Source organism: Bufo gargarizans, chromosome 1 (assembly GCF_014858855.1).
Source record: "Bufo gargarizans isolate SCDJY-AF-19 chromosome 1, ASM1485885v1, whole genome shotgun sequence".
NCBI classification, from domain to species: domain Eukaryota; kingdom Metazoa; phylum Chordata; class Amphibia; order Anura; family Bufonidae; genus Bufo; species Bufo gargarizans.
In genome coordinates this window covers 455,289,178-455,308,363 of record NC_058080.1, presented here as the reverse complement: position 1 = coordinate 455,308,363, position 19,186 = coordinate 455,289,178, and the positions used below count along the sequence as shown (strand labels likewise).

General features: G+C 44.9%; 1 protein-coding gene across 1 annotated transcript in view; it reads left to right on the top strand.

The window, feature by feature from the left end:
- Nucleotides 1–19,186, top strand: part of DOCK8 (dedicator of cytokinesis 8) — a 209,522-nt gene that overhangs the window by 29,878 nt on the left and 160,458 nt on the right. Inside the window, exon 2 of the mRNA XM_044272650.1 lies at nucleotides 6,277–6,373. Within this exon, the coding sequence (XP_044128585.1) occupies nucleotides 6,277–6,373 (97 nt within the window). The remainder of the gene's footprint in view (nucleotides 1–6,276; nucleotides 6,374–19,186) is intronic.

Sequence of the window (19,186 nt, the reverse complement as noted above, 5' to 3'; positions counted from 1 at the left end):
AACTGACCGCAATCGCAGACAAAACTGACTGAGCTTGCCAAATAGTGCGAGTTTCACTGAATGCACCCTGAATGCATCCGGACCTAATCCGTCACGCTCATGTGAAAGAGGCCTTAGGGCACCTTCCCACACAGCAGATTTCACTGCAGAAATTTCTAAAACTGAAAATCTGTTGCATTTATCTGAATGGGTTTGTTTTCACGATAAGCCCCTGTATTTCTACAAGCCTCATTAGGTACGGATACGTTCAGGGTGCGTTCAGGGAAACTCGCACCATTTTGCAAGCAAGTTCAGTCAGTTTTGTCTACAATTGCGTTCAGTTCTTCAGTTTTTTCCGTGCGGGTGCAATGTGTTTTGATGCGTTTTTCACACGCGTGATAAAAAGCTGAAGGTTTACAAACAACATCTCTTAGCAACCATCAGTGAAAAACACATTGCATCCGCACTTGCTTGCAGAAGCAATGCATTTTCACTGAAGCCACATTCACTTCTATGGGGTCAGGGCCCCCTCCCTGACCTTACCATGCCCCCTTTAAGGAAAGTGGTGAGGACAGCATAAAATCCAAGAGATGTGACATTTTTTTAAAAAGTCACAGTTAAAAAGTTGCAAACACATAGTTTGTGACTGTAACGGATCTCCTAGCACCCTGACCGGGTACCTCCATTGATGGATGTTCCCAGTGCTTCCCAAGGACTCCAAGTACACTGCTCTACACCAAAACCACCACAGGAGCCAGGAACAGCTCTTACAAGAGCTAGTAGTTATAGCCAGGGGAGTATAGCAAATCTTCAGCGTATAGCAATCCCCACACACATGAGACGAGGCTCCTGTGGTGGTTTTGGTGTAGAGCGGAGTGCTTGGAGTCCTCGGGAAGCACTGGGAGCATCCATCAGTGGAGGTACCAGGTCGGGGTGCTAGGAGATCCATTACATTGGTGGCAAGCAGTGGGATGGCGTCCTAGTGAGAGGAGAAGCAGCTCGGAGACACCGTTTGTGGACTTACAAAATTGAGGGCAACGCTAGTATCCGTACAGCACCCCTGGCTACAGCAGGATGGAATCGGCTAGTCTTTGAACAGCGTCTGGCGCGAGGCCGTGGAAGATGTACAGTGTCGGCAGGGCGAGTGTCTCCCCAGTGAGGAGCAGCAGTTGCGGATGCGAGTGGCCCTGCGAATACCCCTTCTGGGAGAGAAGCCCCTGGATGAGTGGGTGACAGAGCCTGGTATGGAAGGAGCTTTGGCTAGACAACGCCTACCAGGCACTCTGGGGGTATGTGATTCAGCACTCCCCCTGGATGGCTGAGCAACGACAGACCCGAGGGTGAAGATTATGATGGCCCTGGCCTGTTGTTTGAGGCCTTCGCAGAACCGGAATTCGGAGATGCTGGAGAGTCCCGGTTCTGGAATATCTATGACTACAGGGAGGCTATGCATGATTGGGCTACAGCGAGAGAGGTGAGACAAGACCTCTAGTGACAAAGGAGTGGGAGCTGGAGCAGGACTACCAATACTTCTTCAGCTCAATTCGGTGCCAATATACACTGTCAGAGAGCTAGGTGGCCGTCCCAGACCTACAACCCTACAGACCCGACTGAAGTATCCCCTGCTTCAGTACCAGCTACAGAGGTAGGGGACCTCATAGACTGGTCCTGGGGGGAAACCCATATGGCCCTACAGGGATGCTGGGCAGTCGGCCCAGATCCCCAACGGCAGCTGGAGTTCCAGGGAGTAGGGACAGTTGGTCCTGCTCCCCAGCGGCAGTATGTTTTGCAGGGAGAGGAGAGCATCGTCTCCATTCCCCAGCGGCAGTGTACCTTGAAGGGAGAGGAGACAATCGGTCTCTCTCCCCAACCACAGGGGGACAGCACCCCTAACTCCGATGGTGCAGATGGGACCGCAGTCTCTGCACCAGGCCTACCAGGATGCTGGACGGCCTGTACGGATCCCCCACCAACCCCGCAGGAATGCCAGGAGGAGGAGGTAAGCGATGCCTCCTCTCCACAACTGATCCGCAACAAAGTCTTGGGGTCAGGATTCCCTGACCCCATCCCAGCAGAAGAGCTGGCATCTGGGCAGAGAGAAGTCTGCCTCTGCCCTCCCCATCCTCTTCTCCAGAGCCGAACTTCCCACAGGCTCCCCCAGCAGAAGAGCTGGCATCTGGGCAGAGCGCAGTCGGCCTCTGCCCACCAAGTACCTACAGCTCCAAGCTAGAGAACACCAATGAAGCAAGGAGTAGCAGATGCACACTCAACAGCTGGGGACGTACAGAACAAAGCCAGGTCCCAAAATTTAACAGGTCCAGTATTTGGTTGTGCGTGGACTGCCAGACTAACTCAGGTACCGACCAGCATGAGGTCAGGTATCTGGTTAGTCTTCCCTGGGAGGGGGAGATGTGTGGCGAAACCAACCTCTCCACTGGGTTTTGGAGGGGCCTCGTTGCCAGCCTCTTGCCCCAGGATTATGGCCCATACTAACTTTGAAGGAGAAGACAGACCGGCCGCACAGCTTAAATCTGTGGAACTGTTTTGGGCAGTGATTGGCTAAAATATAAACTGTCACAGTCTTCTACAAGGGCCCCAGGGGGAGTGTCCCTTGCTAGGAGAACTGCATAAAAGGCTGAAAAATAACCCATTAAAGAGTCCCTGTTTTACATTCAACATAGAGCCTGGTCTCATGTGTGTGGGGATTGCTATACGCTGAAGATTTGCTATACTCCCCTGGCTATAACTACTAGCTCTTGTAAGAGCTGTTCCTGGCTCCTGTGGTGGTTTTGGTGTAGAGTGGAGTGCTTGGAGTCCTCGGGAAGCACTGGGAGCATCCATCAACGGTGGTACCATGTCGGGGTGCTAGGAGATCTATTACAGCGACTTTTTAACGCCACTTTTTAGGCGCAAAGGAGTAATAGATCTCCCCCTATGCTTTTTTCCTCAGACCCATTGAGTTGAATAGGCGAGTCTAGTGTGAAAAGCAAACCAAAATAGTGCATGCTGTGTTTTCTCAGCACGGATTGATGGTCCGAGAAGAAAATCTGACATGTAACTTTGGCCTATTATTTTTAGTTCATCAATATTAAATTTGTGTGCTGTCTGTTCCACTCTCAGACAACAACGCAGACACGAACATATGGAACAAAGATGGACCCTTCACAGACATTGTCAAAGATAAAACACTTGCAACCTTTTCATACACGTTGTCAAAGATACAGAGGTGTAAATAAGGGTGTCTCTTACTCACTCAGAATGACTCACAAGCACCATATGGGACATAATAGAGAAGTACTGAACAGTATTGATGTGAATAAAACACACAAGATGAGATAAATCACTTACTGTTAGCTTACAGTGAACTTGTACTCTCACTGATCCCAGTTAGGCCTCTTTCACACGTTTCTGTTCCGTTTTTTGCGTTCCGTATACGGACCGTATATTGAACCATTCATTTTAATGGATCTGCATAAAAAAGGAAGGTACTCCGTATGCCTTCCGTTTCCGTATTTCCGTTCCGTTCAAAGATAGAACATGTCCTATTTATTGCCTGCAAAACGGACAAGGATAGTACTGTTCTATCAGGGGCCAGCTATTCCGTTACACAAAAAAACTTATTTTTTGCGGACTGCAAAATACTGAAAAAGCCATATACGGTCGTGTGCAAGAGGCCTTAGGTACCAGCATGTCTTGGTTTCATCAGATGGAATTAGCAGAGAATGTGTGATGTGAACTCAGCCTTAGGACTCATGCACACGAATGTACTTTCTTTCCGCTTCCGTTCCGTATTTTTTTGCGTACCATATGCAGAACCATTCACTTCAATGGGTCCGCAAAAACAACGGAAGGTACTCCGTGTGCATTCCGTTTCCTTATTTCCGTATTTTTCTTTCCGCAAAAAAGTAGTGCATGTCCTATTAGGGTCCATTCGCACGTCCGTAGAGTATTGCGGATCCGCAATACACCCGGCCGGCACCCCCATAGAACTGCCTATTCTTGTCCACAATTGCGGACAAGAATAGAACATGTTCCATTTTTTTCGGGAGCCGTGGACCGGAAGATTGGGGCCACTCTCTAGAAATGCTGATGCGGAAGTATCTCTTCCAGCCCCATAGAGAATGAATGGGTCCGGATTCGTTCCGCAACGTTGCGGAACAGATACGGACGTGTGACTGAACCCTTATTGTTCGCAAATCACGGTCCAAGGCCCCATTCAAGTCAATAGGTCCACAAAAAATACGGAACTCATACGGAACACATCCGTATGTCATCCATATTTCATCCGTATTTTGCGGATCCATACTGTAGAAATGCTATGCCCAGCCCATATTGCTCATGTGTTTGGTGATTAATAAGTTACTGTTTCCATTTCCGATCCGCAAAAAATGGATCGCATACGGAAACCATACGGATATGTTTTGTGGAATAACGGAATGGAAGAGGACTTAAATCAGAGGAAAAAAAACCTCAGATACAGAACAATGGATCTGTGAAAAACGGACCGCAAAAAAACAGCTATTGTGTGCATGAGCCCTTACAAGAGCCATAACTTTTTTACTTTTCCATTTACATAGCTGTATGAGGGATTTTTAATTTTTTTTACAGGACAAGTTGTATTTTTTTAATTGCACCATTTCGTTGACCATATTTTGTATTAGAAACAGGTGAAAAAAATCCTTTGTGGTTTGTGAGGTTAAGGCTAGGTCTACACGACGACATTTGTCGCGCGACATTTTGTTGCACCAATGTCGCGCGACAATTTTTATAATGGCAGTCTATTGTGTCGCACTGCAACATGCGACATGCTGCGACTGCGACGCGACAGTCGCAGAAAATCCATTGAAGATGGATTTTTCTGCGACTGTCGCGTCGCAGTCGCAACATGTCGCATGTTGCAGTGCGACACCATAGACTGCCATTATAAAAATTGTCGCGCGACATTAGTGCAACAAAATGTCGCGCGACAACTGCTGCGCCCTATCTGTCGCGCGACAAATGTCGTCGTGTAGACCTAGCCTAAATAGATTTTTTTAAAAACCACACAATTCTGCCATTGTTTTTGGGGTTTTGTTATTATGGCATTCACTGTGAACTAAAAATGTCAAACTACCTTTGAAAAAATCTAAATATTTTTAGCATTGCAATATACTGGGACTTAAAATGTGTTTATATTTCCATTTACAGAACTGTGTGTGTTGTTTGCAGGGAAAGCCTTTTTGTGTACATGAGACTTTTTGATGACTTTTTATTGTTTTTTCAGGGGGTGAGGTGGGAATATGACTATTTGTATTTTTTTCCATTACGGCGTTTACTATGCAGGATAAATAGTTTTAGGTATATTTTACTAGTTGGATATTTGGGGTAATATCAATAAAGATTTATTTTTATATCTAAAATTGGGAAAGGGGGTTGATTTAAATTTTTAATTCTTTTCATTTTTAAATATTTAGATATTTTTTTTTTTTTAAGTTCCTGTAGAAGATGTGAACATGTCATTGTTTGATCGTTTATACTACATAGACTACAATAGCTTACTATTGTAGTCTGTGGGGGCTGTGCCGCCATAGAAGCCAATTGACATCTTGCAGTTTTGCCACAGGGGATAGCATTGGAGATCAGTTCTCACTTAACTTTCAGATGCTATGTCACTATTGACAGCGGCATCTGGGGGTTAAATAACTTGATAAATTTGTCTTATCCTTTTGTCTAGAGAAGCTACTCCAGTTTTCCTACTTCCACCCTCCTCCTGTAGTGAGATTGCAACTTTTTAAAAAAAGTCTCAATGACAAATCCGGAGTGAAACTCATTGACATAGCTAACCACACCCACTTTTCCACATTACAAAACTGGAGTGAGGGGTGTGAAAATGCAAAAGTCAACAATTTTTTGAGAGCGAGTGCAAAAAAGTTGCAAAATGTGCTATTGCTTACATTTTCTGCAAAAAGTCAGAAAAAGCGTTATTTTTGCAACGTTTTGACGCCAGAATTCTGGAGTGAAGGTATAATAAATCAGGGCCTTTGTAAGTAAAATCAAGGTAATGGTTGTTTTTTTTTTAATGGAGGAAATCCCCTTTAGAATAAACTTTGTATTGTATTCTCAATTTAACCACCAGGTGGCACCTAAACGCTATAGGCTGGTAGTAATGAAATCACTGAGGAAGATGTCCAAGGCTAAGGATACATTTTCTAGTGATCTTGTATTGTGGTGCACTCTCTTTTAGTGTGTAAACCTATCATTAGTTCTTGTTCAGTTCAAATTTACACTAATTACATTATATATGTGTTTTCTATTAAGGTATTCCTCTGCAGAAGTCCGAAAAAATGTCACACTTAGCCCTGGTTTTTTACATCAGCGAAGCCTCAGTACAGCCAATACATCTACTCTCCAGCTAGTAAGTATTGCCATTTATATTACCTTACTATTGATGTCTAGCATTTTCTTTACATCTCGTATTTAACTGGTAAGCTAGTGGAACTACCATGGTAGAAAGCATAGCGGCTCAGGGGCCCACACCCAGTAGCTACTGATCATGGAAGATGATGGACAGGTGATGTTGGATTGTGGAAAGCATGATCCATTCATTGCAGTGGGACGCTGCGGCTAGTACTGTGTTTATCTCAGCTCTAACCCATATCATGCAGATATCACACCCATCCATAAGAAGCCACCCTCAAGTGAGGTTAAAATTCACAGCACAATTATTAGCTAAAAACAGGACTTTTTTGATGATTTCTACTTTGGTGTTGGTTTTAAAGAAGTTTTTACAAACATTTTACAAGAGTTTTTTATGGGGTTTCCTGCATCCCCATTGACTTCTATGTAAATTCAGAATCAAATCTGTTTAAAAGAAGCAAACATGTAACTTTTCAAGCGTTTTTCAAATTATCTGCTTAAAAATACCTATACCATGTGTACAAGGTTGAGTTTTCTACATTCAAGTCAGTAGAAAACGGTTTTAATATGGATCAGTGGCAGAATTTAGCTGGATGAACACACTCTTAGGTCCCTTTCACACGAGCGAGTTTTCCGCGCGGGTGCAATGTGTGACGTGAACGCATAGCACCTGCACTGAATCCTGACTAGAGATGAGCGAACTTCTGTTTTAAGTTCGGCGTCTAAAGTTCGGCTTCCGGTTAGCGGAGAATCCCGATCTGGAACCGGATATGGATTCCGACTTCCGTTGTGGTCCGTGGTAGCGGAATCAATAATGGCCGATTATTGATTCCGCTACCACGGACCACAACGGAAGTCGGAATCCATATCCGGTTCCAGATCGGGATTCTCCGCTAACCGGAAGCCGAACTTTAGACGCCGAACTTAAAACAGAAGTTCGCTCATCTCTAATCCTGACTAGAGATGAGCGAACTTCTGTTTTAAGTTCGGCGTCTAAAGTTCGGGGGCGGGTTAGCGGAGAATCCCGATCTGGAACCGGATATGGATTCCGACTTCCGTTGTGGTCCGTGGTAGCGGAATCAATAATGGCCGATTATTGATTCCGCTACCACGGACCACAACGGAAGTCGGAATCCATATCCGGTTCCAGATCGGGATTCTCCGCTAACCCGCCCCCGAACTTTAGACGCCGAACTTAAAACAGAAGTTCGCTCATCTCTAATCCTGACCCATTCATTTCAATGGGTCTGTGTACATGAGCATTGTTTTTCACGCATCAGTTCTGCATTGTGTGAAAATCGCAGCATGTTCTATATTCTGCGTTTTTCACGCAGCCCTGGTTCCATAGAAGTGAATGGGCCTGCGTGAAAAACGCATTGCATCCGCAAGTAAGTGCGGGTGCGATGCGTTTGTCACTGATGGTTGCTAAGAGATGTTGTTTGTAAACCTTCAGTTTTTTATCACGCGCGTGAAAAATGCATCAAAACGCATTGCACCCGCGCGGAAAAAACTAAACGCAATCGCAGACAAAACTGACTGAACTTGCTTGCAAAATAGTGCGAGTTTCACTGAACGCATCCGGACCTAATCCGTCACGCTCGTGTGAAAGAGGCCTTAGGCTACTTTCACACTAGCGTTCGATCGGATCCGTTCTGAACGGATCCGATCATAATAATGCAGACGGAGGCTCCGTTCAGAACGGATCCGTCTGCATTATATTTGCAAAAAAAAGCTAAGTGTGAAATTAGCCTGAGCGGATCCGTCCAGACTTTTACATTGAAAGTCAATGGGGGACGGATCCGCTTGAAGATTGAGCCATATTGTGGCATCTTCAAACGGATCCGTCCCCATTGACTTAATTGTAAGTCTGGACGGATCCGCACGCCTCCGCACGGCCAGGCGGACACCCGAACGCTGCAAGCAGCGTTCAGGTGTCCGCCTGCTGAGCGGAGCGGAGGCTGAACGCCGCCAGACTGATGCAGTCTGAGCGGATCCGCATCCATTCAGACTGCATCAGGGCTGGACGGAAGCGTTCGGGTCCGCTCGTGAGCACCTTCAAACGGAGCTCACGAGCGGACAGCCGAACGCTAGTGTGAAACTAGCCTTAGGCTACATGCACACAACCATTTTTAGCACCAGTGAAAGTCCATGGGGCTATTCACATGGCTGTTCTTTTAACGGCCTGTGAATAGCATCCGTCCAAAAATAGGACATGTCCTATTTTTGGCCCTTTTCACGGCCGGACAGACCCCATTGAAATCTATAGGACCTTTTTTACAGCCGATTGACAGGAGTGCACCAGTCTAATGGCCGTTAAAAACGGGTACACAGGCCATTTAGGGGGCCCTAAAAAAAACTAAAAACATACACTATGGGCGACATTATTTAAGATGGGGCTCTACATTAGGGGCATTATTAAAGCTGGGGGCAGCGACAAAAAAAAATCCTACACTATGGGGGACATTATTAAAGCTGGGGGCAGTAAAAATAAATTCTTACACTACAGGGGAAATTATTTTAGATGGGGGCATTATTAAAGCTGGGGGCATCAACAAAAAAAAAATCCTACACTATGGGGGACATTATTTTAGCTGGGGGCCTACCATCCTGTGGGTGTTCTCAGAAGGGTGGGTCTATAAATAACTGCCAATCAAAATAATCAATTTTTCATGTCCGTTTTTAACGGACATTAAAAACAGACACACGGACAAAAAAAAGGATGCACACACTGATGCAAAATGGCCACGAAAAACAGACGGTGGGTCCGTTTTTAATGGACTTTTTTTTTTGTCACTGTCGTGTGCATGAGGCCTTAGGCCTTTTTCACACGACCGTTTTTTCCCCGTTTACGGGCCGTTTTTTGCGTTCTATTCATTCCTTCCGCAAAAAAATTGAATGTACTCCGTATGCATTCCGTTCCCTTATTTCCGTTCCGTTAAAAAATAGAACATGTCCTATTATTGCCCGCAAATCACGTTCCGTGGCTCCATTCAAGTCAATGGGTCCGCAAAAAGGCGGAACACATACGGAAATGCATCCGTATGTCTTCCGTATCCGTTCTGTTTTTGTGAAACCATCTATTGAAAATGTTATGCCCAGTCCCATTTTTTTTCTATGTAATTACTGTATACTGTATATGCCATATGGAAAAACGGAACAGAAACGGAAACACAATGGAGACAAAAAAACTGAACAACGGATCTGTGAAAAACAAACCACAAAACGCTGAAAAAGCCATATGGTTGTGTGAAAGAGGATTTGCTCTGGATGCACCGCGTGTGCATTGAGGGAAAAGCGTGCGAGTAGGCACGCAATTGCAGTCAGTTTTGACTGCGATTGCGTTCCGATGTTCAGTTTTTTCAGTGCGAGTGCAAAGTGTTTTGCACGCACGTGAGAAAAAACTGAATGTGGTACCCAGACCCGAACCCAGACTTCTTCACTGGTGTTCTGTAGATTTTATTATTTTCCCTTATAACATGATTATAAAGGAAGATAATAGTATTCCTAATACAGAATGCTTACTAAAATGTGCCTTGAGGGGTTAGGTCCTTCTACCTTCATTCAGCAGGACCTGTGCTGACGTCACCTCGCTCACCACATGGTGAGCGCAATTATGTCATCAAAGATCCTTTTGCAGGTCCTGAAAGAAAAAGAAGACAATGCCGGCTGCGCGAACAAGTGGATGAAGTGAGTTAATTTATAAAAAAAAATTAACCCCTCAAGGCACATTTTAGTAAGCATTCTGTATTAAGAATGCTATTATTTTCCCTTATAACTATGTTATAAGGGAAAATAATAAAATTAATAGAACACCTAACCCAAACCAGAACTTTAGTGAAGAAGTCTGGGTTCGCGTCTGGGTACCATATTCAGTTTTTTCTCACGCGCATGCAAAACGCATTGCACTTGCGCAGAAAAAACTGAACATTGGAACGCAATCGCAGTCAAAACTGACTGCAATTGCATGCCTACTCGCCCGGAGAAAAGCCTGGTCGCCCGTGTGAAAGAGACCTTGTGTTTCCATTTGCCTCAAAATGTTTCCTTCCCCCGAATGTTACCTTTCAGCTTCCACACCCGTGCGGCCTATCCAAAAAAGATAGGACATGTCCTATACCTCGTCGCAACATGTGGAACACAGACCCATTCAAGTCAATGGTTCCCCAGTGTGATGAGGTGTGCACATGGCCAGTTTTCAGGTTTGTGGATCCATGGTTTGCGGACTGCAAAACACTTAAAGGGACACTGACAGGGCCAATAAGCATATTGAGGTATATATATGGCAGTACAGGTCTTATAATGGGTATTACAATCATATAAGTATCCCCCCTGTCCACATTATACATACAGTAAACTTTAAGTTTTATAACCTGCTCCAACGGTCTTCAATCTGCCCAAGGGGCGGCGTTTCACCTCTCTTGCGCCCAGCCAGCCTCCCCCAACTGCCGCTTTGAAGCGCCGCCCAGCTCATGAATATTCAGTTTGCTGGGCGGCTTCTGCGGTCCCCGCTCTGAAGCGCTGCGCTGAACAGTGCCCTGCGCATGCGCCGGATCTTGTGAAGTCCGGTACAGTAAGCCCCGCCCAGCTCATCAATATTCACTTCGCTGGGCGGCGCTTACTGTCCCCTACTTCACAAGATCCGGCGCATGCGCAGGGCACTGTTCAGCGCAGCGCTTCAGAGCGGGGACCGCAGAAGCCGCCCAGCAAACTGAATATTCATGAGCTGGGCGGCGCTTCAAAGCGGCAGTTGGGGAGGCTGGCTGGGCGCAAGAGAGGTGAAACGCCGCCCCTTGGGCAGATTGAAGACTGTTGGAGCAGGTTATAAAACTTAAGTTTACTGTATGTATAATGTGGACAGGGGGGATACTTATATGATTGTAATACCCATTATAAGACCTGTACTGCCATATATATATACCTCAATATGCTTATTGGCCCTGTCAGTGTCCCTTTAATGTTGTGTAAATGCCCCCTTAGGCCCCTTGCAGATGAGCGTTCCTCCCGCAGCAAGTCCGCAACGCAGCTCCCGGCCTGACCTTCCAGCGCTGCCGGGGTCATATAGCATTATATTGATTTATGATGCTATGTAACCCTTACAGTTCTGGAATGTATTGGATAACAGTGACATAATGCTGCCAGTGTTAACCAATACATTCCAGAACTCTAAGGGGGACATAGCATCACAGGAGTCACTTGGCCACTTTTCCATTCACAGCGTTTTTCGGGACGCCTGTTCCCGAGACGGGTGTGGATCTCAGAGGTGGCATTTTTTAAATATCCTGTGAAGATGGAATATACCCATAATGGTTTCAGACCTTACACAGTCTCATAATTCTGCTGCATTAGTCTAACATTTGATTCCGCCCGGTTCAGATTTCACATATGAGTGCTAACCATTTTCTCCTATTAGCCTCCCACCAAATAATTATTTAAAATTCTTAGAGTGAGATTTATCAAACTGGTGTAAAGCAGAACTGGCTTAGTTGCCCATAGCAACCAATCAGATTCCACCTTTCATTTTTCAAAGAAGCTGTCCAAAATGAAAGGTGGAATCTGATTGGTTGCTAAGGGCAACTAAGTCAGTTCTACTTTACACCAGTTTGATAAATCTCCCCCTTAATTCTTTACTTCTAATTTGTAAAATTGGGGATTCACCCCCTGCCGCTATCTGAGGTGTAAATTAAAAGCCCAGAGTGTGTAGTCAGTGCATATACCTGGTGCGAGTAGGCGCCTGAACTAACTCTTCCGTCAGTGCTCTACTCTTTATGTTCAGATTGACGCTCATTAGTCTGTGTACACTACTGATTCACGGTAACAGCCACCAGTCATCTGCAGTCTGATGTCACACTGGTAGGTTCACACATAGGGGCAGGTTTATCATAGACTGGCAGCGTACGACGGTCTATGATAACCAAACACCCTGCACTACCCTGATGTCTCTTCTCTGCCGGTCCCTTTGCTGTCTACCTATTGCCCAGCAAATGAATTGTAGAATAGAGGCAACAACATACCAGTCTGTTCACAACCCGTCGCTGATCTCCTGATGCCTCTCCACATGTAATCCCTGCTTCTTTGCTCTTCTCCTGTCTGCTTTGCATCCACCCTACACTCGAGCTCACCACCCGAACACTTTAGACATTTCCACCATCCAGATGTTCATAGCCAACCTGAAAACCATCTCTTCAATAACCCTGTCTCTACCAAGCATTGTACCAGAAGCTGGTACCCTCGCCCTCTTACAGATTGGAAGCTGAACCCTCTCCTTCTGTTAGCTCCTGTTTATTGTACATATTTTTTATATAGTTTATTCATTTTATTTATTCAAACTCTTCTGTATTTCATCTGTACAGCGGACTCAAAATTAATGGTGTTTTAAATTGGTTTTCTGGGGTTTTAATATTATGCATGATCAGTGTGGTCCTACTTCCAGCATCTCCATTGATCAGATGTTGGTGCTTCAGAGCTAAGCACCAGAACAGCCAAGCTCCGTATGTAGTGGGTCAGGATTCTATTGTTTTTCTATGTACTGAACCCTAGTGGCTGCTGTTTCACAAGTTGAAGACTTTGTACTGCATTTTACTGCTTATCACCCAAGGGTGCTGTTTTGCCATTAATGTTGCCCTTAACCGAGTGTCACGGACGTTCCTGCGACAGGTAGCAGGAGATTGGTCAGACTGGCAACACGTGGTTTGATCTGACAGGTTTTCGTTGTGCATAAATAGGTGTCTGTGTTGTTTCTGGTAATGGCCACACCCCTTGCCTCAGGTGTTGCTAATGTGGTCATTTAAACTTCCTTATTTATTGTTGTTTCTCCCACAATGCTGTCCGGTTTAAAGTTTCAGTTGTGGATTGCTGGTGTGTGTATTTCAGTGGAGTTCCTGGTGCTTCCATAACTCCTTTGAAAAAAAAGTCTTTCCTTTCCCTTTTTGTATTTTGTTTGGGTTCTGTGTTTTGTATTTCTGTATTGTTTGTATTAGGCCTGAAGGAGACTCCTGTTCATCCTTCCTTTTGGAGGAACAGGTAGTTCTAGTCCCTGCCATTAGTACTGGGTCCTAAAGGGCTAGCTAGGTATTCCTGCGTATGAACACACCTACCTCTAGGGTCTGTTCATACTGGTAGTCAGTCAGGATTTTGGTTAGGGTTTTACTAGGAGGTGTCTATCTTCCTTTCCTAGTTCTCAGGCCTGATTCCCTGTTCCCTGTTCCCTGTTGTGGTGTTTCCACCCACACCGAAGCGTGACATTATAAACCGCCAAAACCATCATTTTTTGTTTGTGTGCGGCCATGGATCCTATTGCTGCACTGGCAGGCCAGCTGCAAGGGCTGTCTTTGGAGGTAGCTGACCGCCGCACAACCGTCTCGCAGATGGAGAGACCAGACCACAGGCTACTGGTCCTAGTGGTGGTGGTGGTTACCAGGCCTGTCTTAAACCTAAAGTTGCCCTCCCGGACAGATTCTCTGGGGGACATAATTTCATTTTGTTTAGGGAGGCATGCAAACTGTATTTTAGGTTACGTCTACACTCATCTGGGGATGATAAACAGCGAGTCGGTGTGGTTATTTCCTTGCTTAAGGGGGATGCGAAGTCATGGGCTTTTTCTCTGCCGACCGGATCGCACTCTCTCCGGTCGGTAGATACATTTTTAGAAGCTTTGGGTCTTATCTATGATTATCCGGAACGGACCTCTTAAGCCGAGACCAAGCTGTTCGGCCTTCCTCAGGGTGATCATTCCACTGAGATTTATTGCTCTGAGTTTAGGAGGTGGGCTACGGATACAGACTGGAATGATCCTGCACTCCCTAGCCAGTTTTGTCAAGGGTTATCAGAGCGGCTGAAGGAGGCTGCTATGTCTCTGGCTATACGCATGGATAGACGCCTGAGAAGAGAGATCTAGGGGCCTCAACGTCTCAGGACGTACTATGACATGATGTATCGTCCTCCTCTGTTACTTTGGGTGAAGCTACTCCTGGGTTTATATCTGGGGACGAACAAATCCAATTAGGGGGAGCTACTCCTGTATCCGCTTTTAAGCATACTGGTAATAGGAAGGGAGTGTGTTTTTTCAGTGGAATTTTCTGTGTTTTTTCTGTGCATTCAACAGCAAAAAGAAAAAAGAGGGACATTTAATTCCTATCTGACTCTTGGAGGGGTGAGAGGACTCAGAAAATGTGCATGTCTTTTACTGGTAGTACCTGATTTCTCCTGGCTGCTGAGGTGGTGCTACAGCCAAAAACTGTCGGGATTGAGGTGTTTATCAACAGCGGGGCCGGGGTGAACCTGATTGATGCTCAGTTCATCCGTATGCGCGGGTTGTCACCGAGTGCATTAGAAAAAAACATTTCTGTTTTTGCTATTGATTCTGCACCTCTAGCTCAGAAGTGTTTATCTCAAGTGGTGCATGATATCCGATTAAGAGTAGGTTACTTTCATCAAAAATTTATCTCGTGTTTTGTGTTGGAGTGTCTCCCTGCATCGGTGGTTCTGAGTTTACTGTGGTTAAGCAAGCACAATCCAACCATCGATTGGCAAGCTAGACAGATTCTGGATTGGGGTGATTATTGCATTGACAATTGTCTGAATACATCTTTTTCTGTTTCAACTGCTATTACATTACTGTTTTATATCTGATTTTGCCGACGTGTTTTCTGAGAGTGGATGCCAGGATTTACCTCTGCATCGGGAATATGATTGTCCTATCAATCTTATTCATGGAGCTAAATTGGCAAAATCTAGGTTGTATAACCTTTATGAACCTTAAAGGCTGGTCATGAGAGAGTATATTACCGAGAGTTTGGCTAAAGGACACATAAGACTTCCAAATCTCCAGTGGCAGCAGGGTTCTTTTTTTGTTAAGAAAAAGGACAGAGGTCTTTGGCCATGTCTGGATTTCCGTGAACTTAATCGGATTACTGTCCGTGATCCTTACCCTCTTCCTTTAAATCCCGATATGTTTAACCAGATTATTAGTTCCAAGGTGTTCTCCAAGTTGGACTTAAGGGGGCATATAATCTGGTTAGGGTCAAGGAAGGGGATGAATGGAAGACGGCTTTTTTTATTTTATTCACTTTTATTAATTTTATCACCATAAATGACAAAAAAGCGTACAAAAAGCGGCGCCTTAATCAGAGCACCTCTTGAAATCTCCTATTACAGGTGAAAGCTTGTCAAATCAAACAGGAACTCAGCTATCAATTAAACATCAAAGAGCATGTTTATACCATATGTGAATATGTACGTTGAAGAAACTACACAGAAAAACACTATGGACAAGACTTGACAAACAAACACACAAAAGACTAAAAACAAAGGGAAAGCGGGGAAAGGGAAGGTTTATGTGGGGATACGCTCACTTCATGCTATACCCCTCCAGGATCTCCACGTGTTCCAAATTTTCAAGTAGGACTTATGCTTCCTTTCGGTCCAGCTAAGAAGCTCTTCAAAATTGCACACCTGATCGACCTTCGCACACCATTACTCCAGTGAAGGTGGAGACGTTTGTAGCCAGTGTAGCGGGATCAGTGACTTCGCCACAGCCAGCAAATGTGTGATGAGATTTGATTTAGAAGGGCGATAGGAGTCCCCTGGTTTGGCCAGGAACACCATCGCAGGGGTGATTACAAATGGAAATTTGAGTAGGTCTTGAATGACTGCTTCAATTTGTTTCCAAATTGATGCTATGGTGTCACACGTCCACCAGATATGCAAATAAGAGCCCCTAGACTTCTGACATATCCAACACCTATCGTATTCAATGCCTTTGTGCAAGAAGAGGACCTCGGGAGTCTTATACCAGCGGCTCAAGAGTTTATAATGACTTTCCTGAAGCCTAACACAGCGGGAGAAACCTTGGGCATGTGTCAAAATAAAGCATGCCTCTAAATCTGTTAAAGTAAGGCCAAGTTCTTTTTCCCAGGAGCTCAGGAAGATTGGTTTTGCATGTTGTGAATTTATCACAAAATGTTGATATAGGTATGAGATCTTCCTCGTTCTGGGAAGGTTTGAAACCATCAATTGCTCAAAGTCTGTGAGATCTCTCTCCACTATGTCCAAGGCTAAAAAATTTTAGCAAATATATCTAAAGTGAGTATACTAGAAAGACAATGTCACTGCAGGTATATTTGCTGGGAGAAAGCTCCTAAACGCTTCTATGGTAAGAATCGACTTTCTAGTGAATGCGTCCCAAACTGTCCACTTGTTCAGGTTGCGCCATAAGCCCTCCTTGGCTGAACCTGGGGAAGAGAGTAGAGCTGGCAGTGAGGACACTGGCATGAGTGGGGAAGGTCGTGGGGCTAAGGTGTTGCCCATTTGTCTCCAGACTTCCACTGGGCCTTGTAAGATTGGGTTTATGTCCGAAACTGATCTGGGTTTAGGTTTTGGAATCCACATGAACCCTATATCAGCACCACTGTTTTCAACGCTGGCTATAAAAAAAAGGGTCAAGCTCTCCCACTGGGAACATCAACTGCAGCCATCTGTTTAATTGCACTACCTTATAGTAGGAAAGCATGTCAGGGAAGCCCAAACCTCCTGTCTCCCTACTTCTGATCAGCATAGTGTAGGACATACGTGATCTCTTGCTTTTCCACAAGAACCTCATGAGAAGGCTGCGAATGGAAGCAAAGAAAGCTGGGGAAAGGAGGATCGGGACCATTTGTAAGATATATAAAATCTTTGGCATGATATATGTTTTCGGAAGACGGCTTTTAATACTCCTGAGGGGCACTTTAAGAACCATTTCATGCCTTTCAGGTTGATCAATGCTCCTGCGGTTTTCCATCATTTTGTGAATGACGTTTTTCATCTCCTTGTGGGGAGTTTTGTAGTCGTGTATTTGGATGACATTCAAATTTATTCTCCAGATGTGAAAACAAATCAGGATCACGTTAGACAGGTGTTTCAGATCCTAAAGGACAATAAATTGTACGCAAAATTAGATAAGTGTGTTTTTGCTGTACACAAGGTGCAGTTTTTGGGCTACCTGCTTTCATCTTCAGGTTTTTCGAATGAATCCAGAGAAAGTCTGTGCTGTATTCGACTGGGATCAACCCAAAAATCTGAAGGCTCGTATGCGTTTTTTGGGGTTCACCAATTATTACCAAAAATGTACTCAGAATTATTCGACAATAGTAAAACCCTTAACTGACATGACTAAGAAAGGGATAGATGTCTCATTGTGGTCTGATTCGGCGTTGCAAGCCTTTTCTGTGATTAAGGAATGCTTCTCTTCTGCCCCTCTATTGGTGCAGCCGGATGTATCACAACCTTTCATTGTGGAGGTGGACACGTCCGAGGTGGGGGTAGAAGCAGTTTTTTCGGAGGGCCCGTCACCTGGTAAATTGCGTGCATGTGCCTTTTTCTCTAAAAAACTCTGTTCTGCAGAGAGAAATTATGATTTGTGTAACAGAGAGTTACTGGCCATTAAGTTGGCTTTTGAGGAATGGCGTCATTGGTTGGAAGGGGCGATTCATTCGATCACTGTGTTCACAGATCACAAAAACCTGGCTTACCTGGAGTCGGCTAAACGACTGAACCCGAGACAAGCCAGATGGTCTTTGTTTTTCACCAGATTCAATTTCATTGTCGCCTATTGTCCTGGGGTTAAGAACGTCAAAGCAGATGACTTGTCACATAGTTTTCCTGGAGGTGGTGATTTTGAAAATCCGAGTCCTATATTGTCGGAAGGGGTGGTGATATCCGCTCTTTACCCTGACCTAGAGGTGAAGGTGTTAGAGGCCCAGGGAGACGCACCAGATTCTTGTCCCTCTGGGAAACTGTTTATGGCATCGAAATTGCGTCACAAGGTGTTTGAGGAACATTACTGTACAGTTCTTACGGGACACCCTGGGAGTAGATCCACTGTCGACCTCGTCTCTCGTAGATTCTGGTGGCCAGGGTTGCGTAGGTGTGTTGATGACTGTGTGTCAGCCTGTAGTATCTGTGCACGTGCTAGGGTGACACATACTCGGCCTTCCGGATCTCTACTTCTGTTGCCCATTCCGTCCAGACCATGAACTCACTTATCCATGCATTTTATCAGTGATCTACCTAATTCTTCAGGAAAGACAGTTATTCTGGTGGTAGTTGATCGCTTTAGTAAAATGGTGCACTTTATAACGTTGGCGGGCTTACCTAATGCTAAAACACTTTCGCAAGTGTTTAACAACATTGTGAAACTCCATGGCATTCCCTCTGACGTGGTCTTGGATCGTGGGACTCAGTTTGCTTCCAGATTCTGGAAGGCATTCTGTACTCGACTGGGGGTACAACTGTCCTTTTCTTCGGCTTTTCATCCTCAGTCGAACGGACAGACGGAGCACACTAATCAGAGTCTGGAGACTTACTTCAGATGTTTTGTCGTTGAGAACCAGGAGGTGTGGTCTTCATTTTTGTCCTTGGCAGAGTTTGCCTTAAACAATCGTAGACAGGAATCCACTGATAAGTCACCGTTTTTGGGGGCATATGGGTTTCACCCGCAGTTTGGCACATTTTGTGGTTCAGATACTTCTGGTATTCCTGAGGAGAAACGTTTTTCGTCATCATTGTCATCTATATGGCGGAAAATTCTAAATAACTTGATGAATATGGGCAGCAAGTATAAACGTGTGGCTGAAAGGAAACGTATGAATGGTCCGGACCTAAGAGTGGGTGATTCTGTGTGGCTGTCCACAAGAAACATTAAGTTGAAGGTACTTTTTTGGAAGTTGGGTCCAAGTTGTATTGGTCCATATAAGATCACTGCCATCATTAATCCTGTAGCTTTTCATCTTGAACTTCACCAGGCCCTGAAAATTCATAATGTGTTTCATAAATCTTT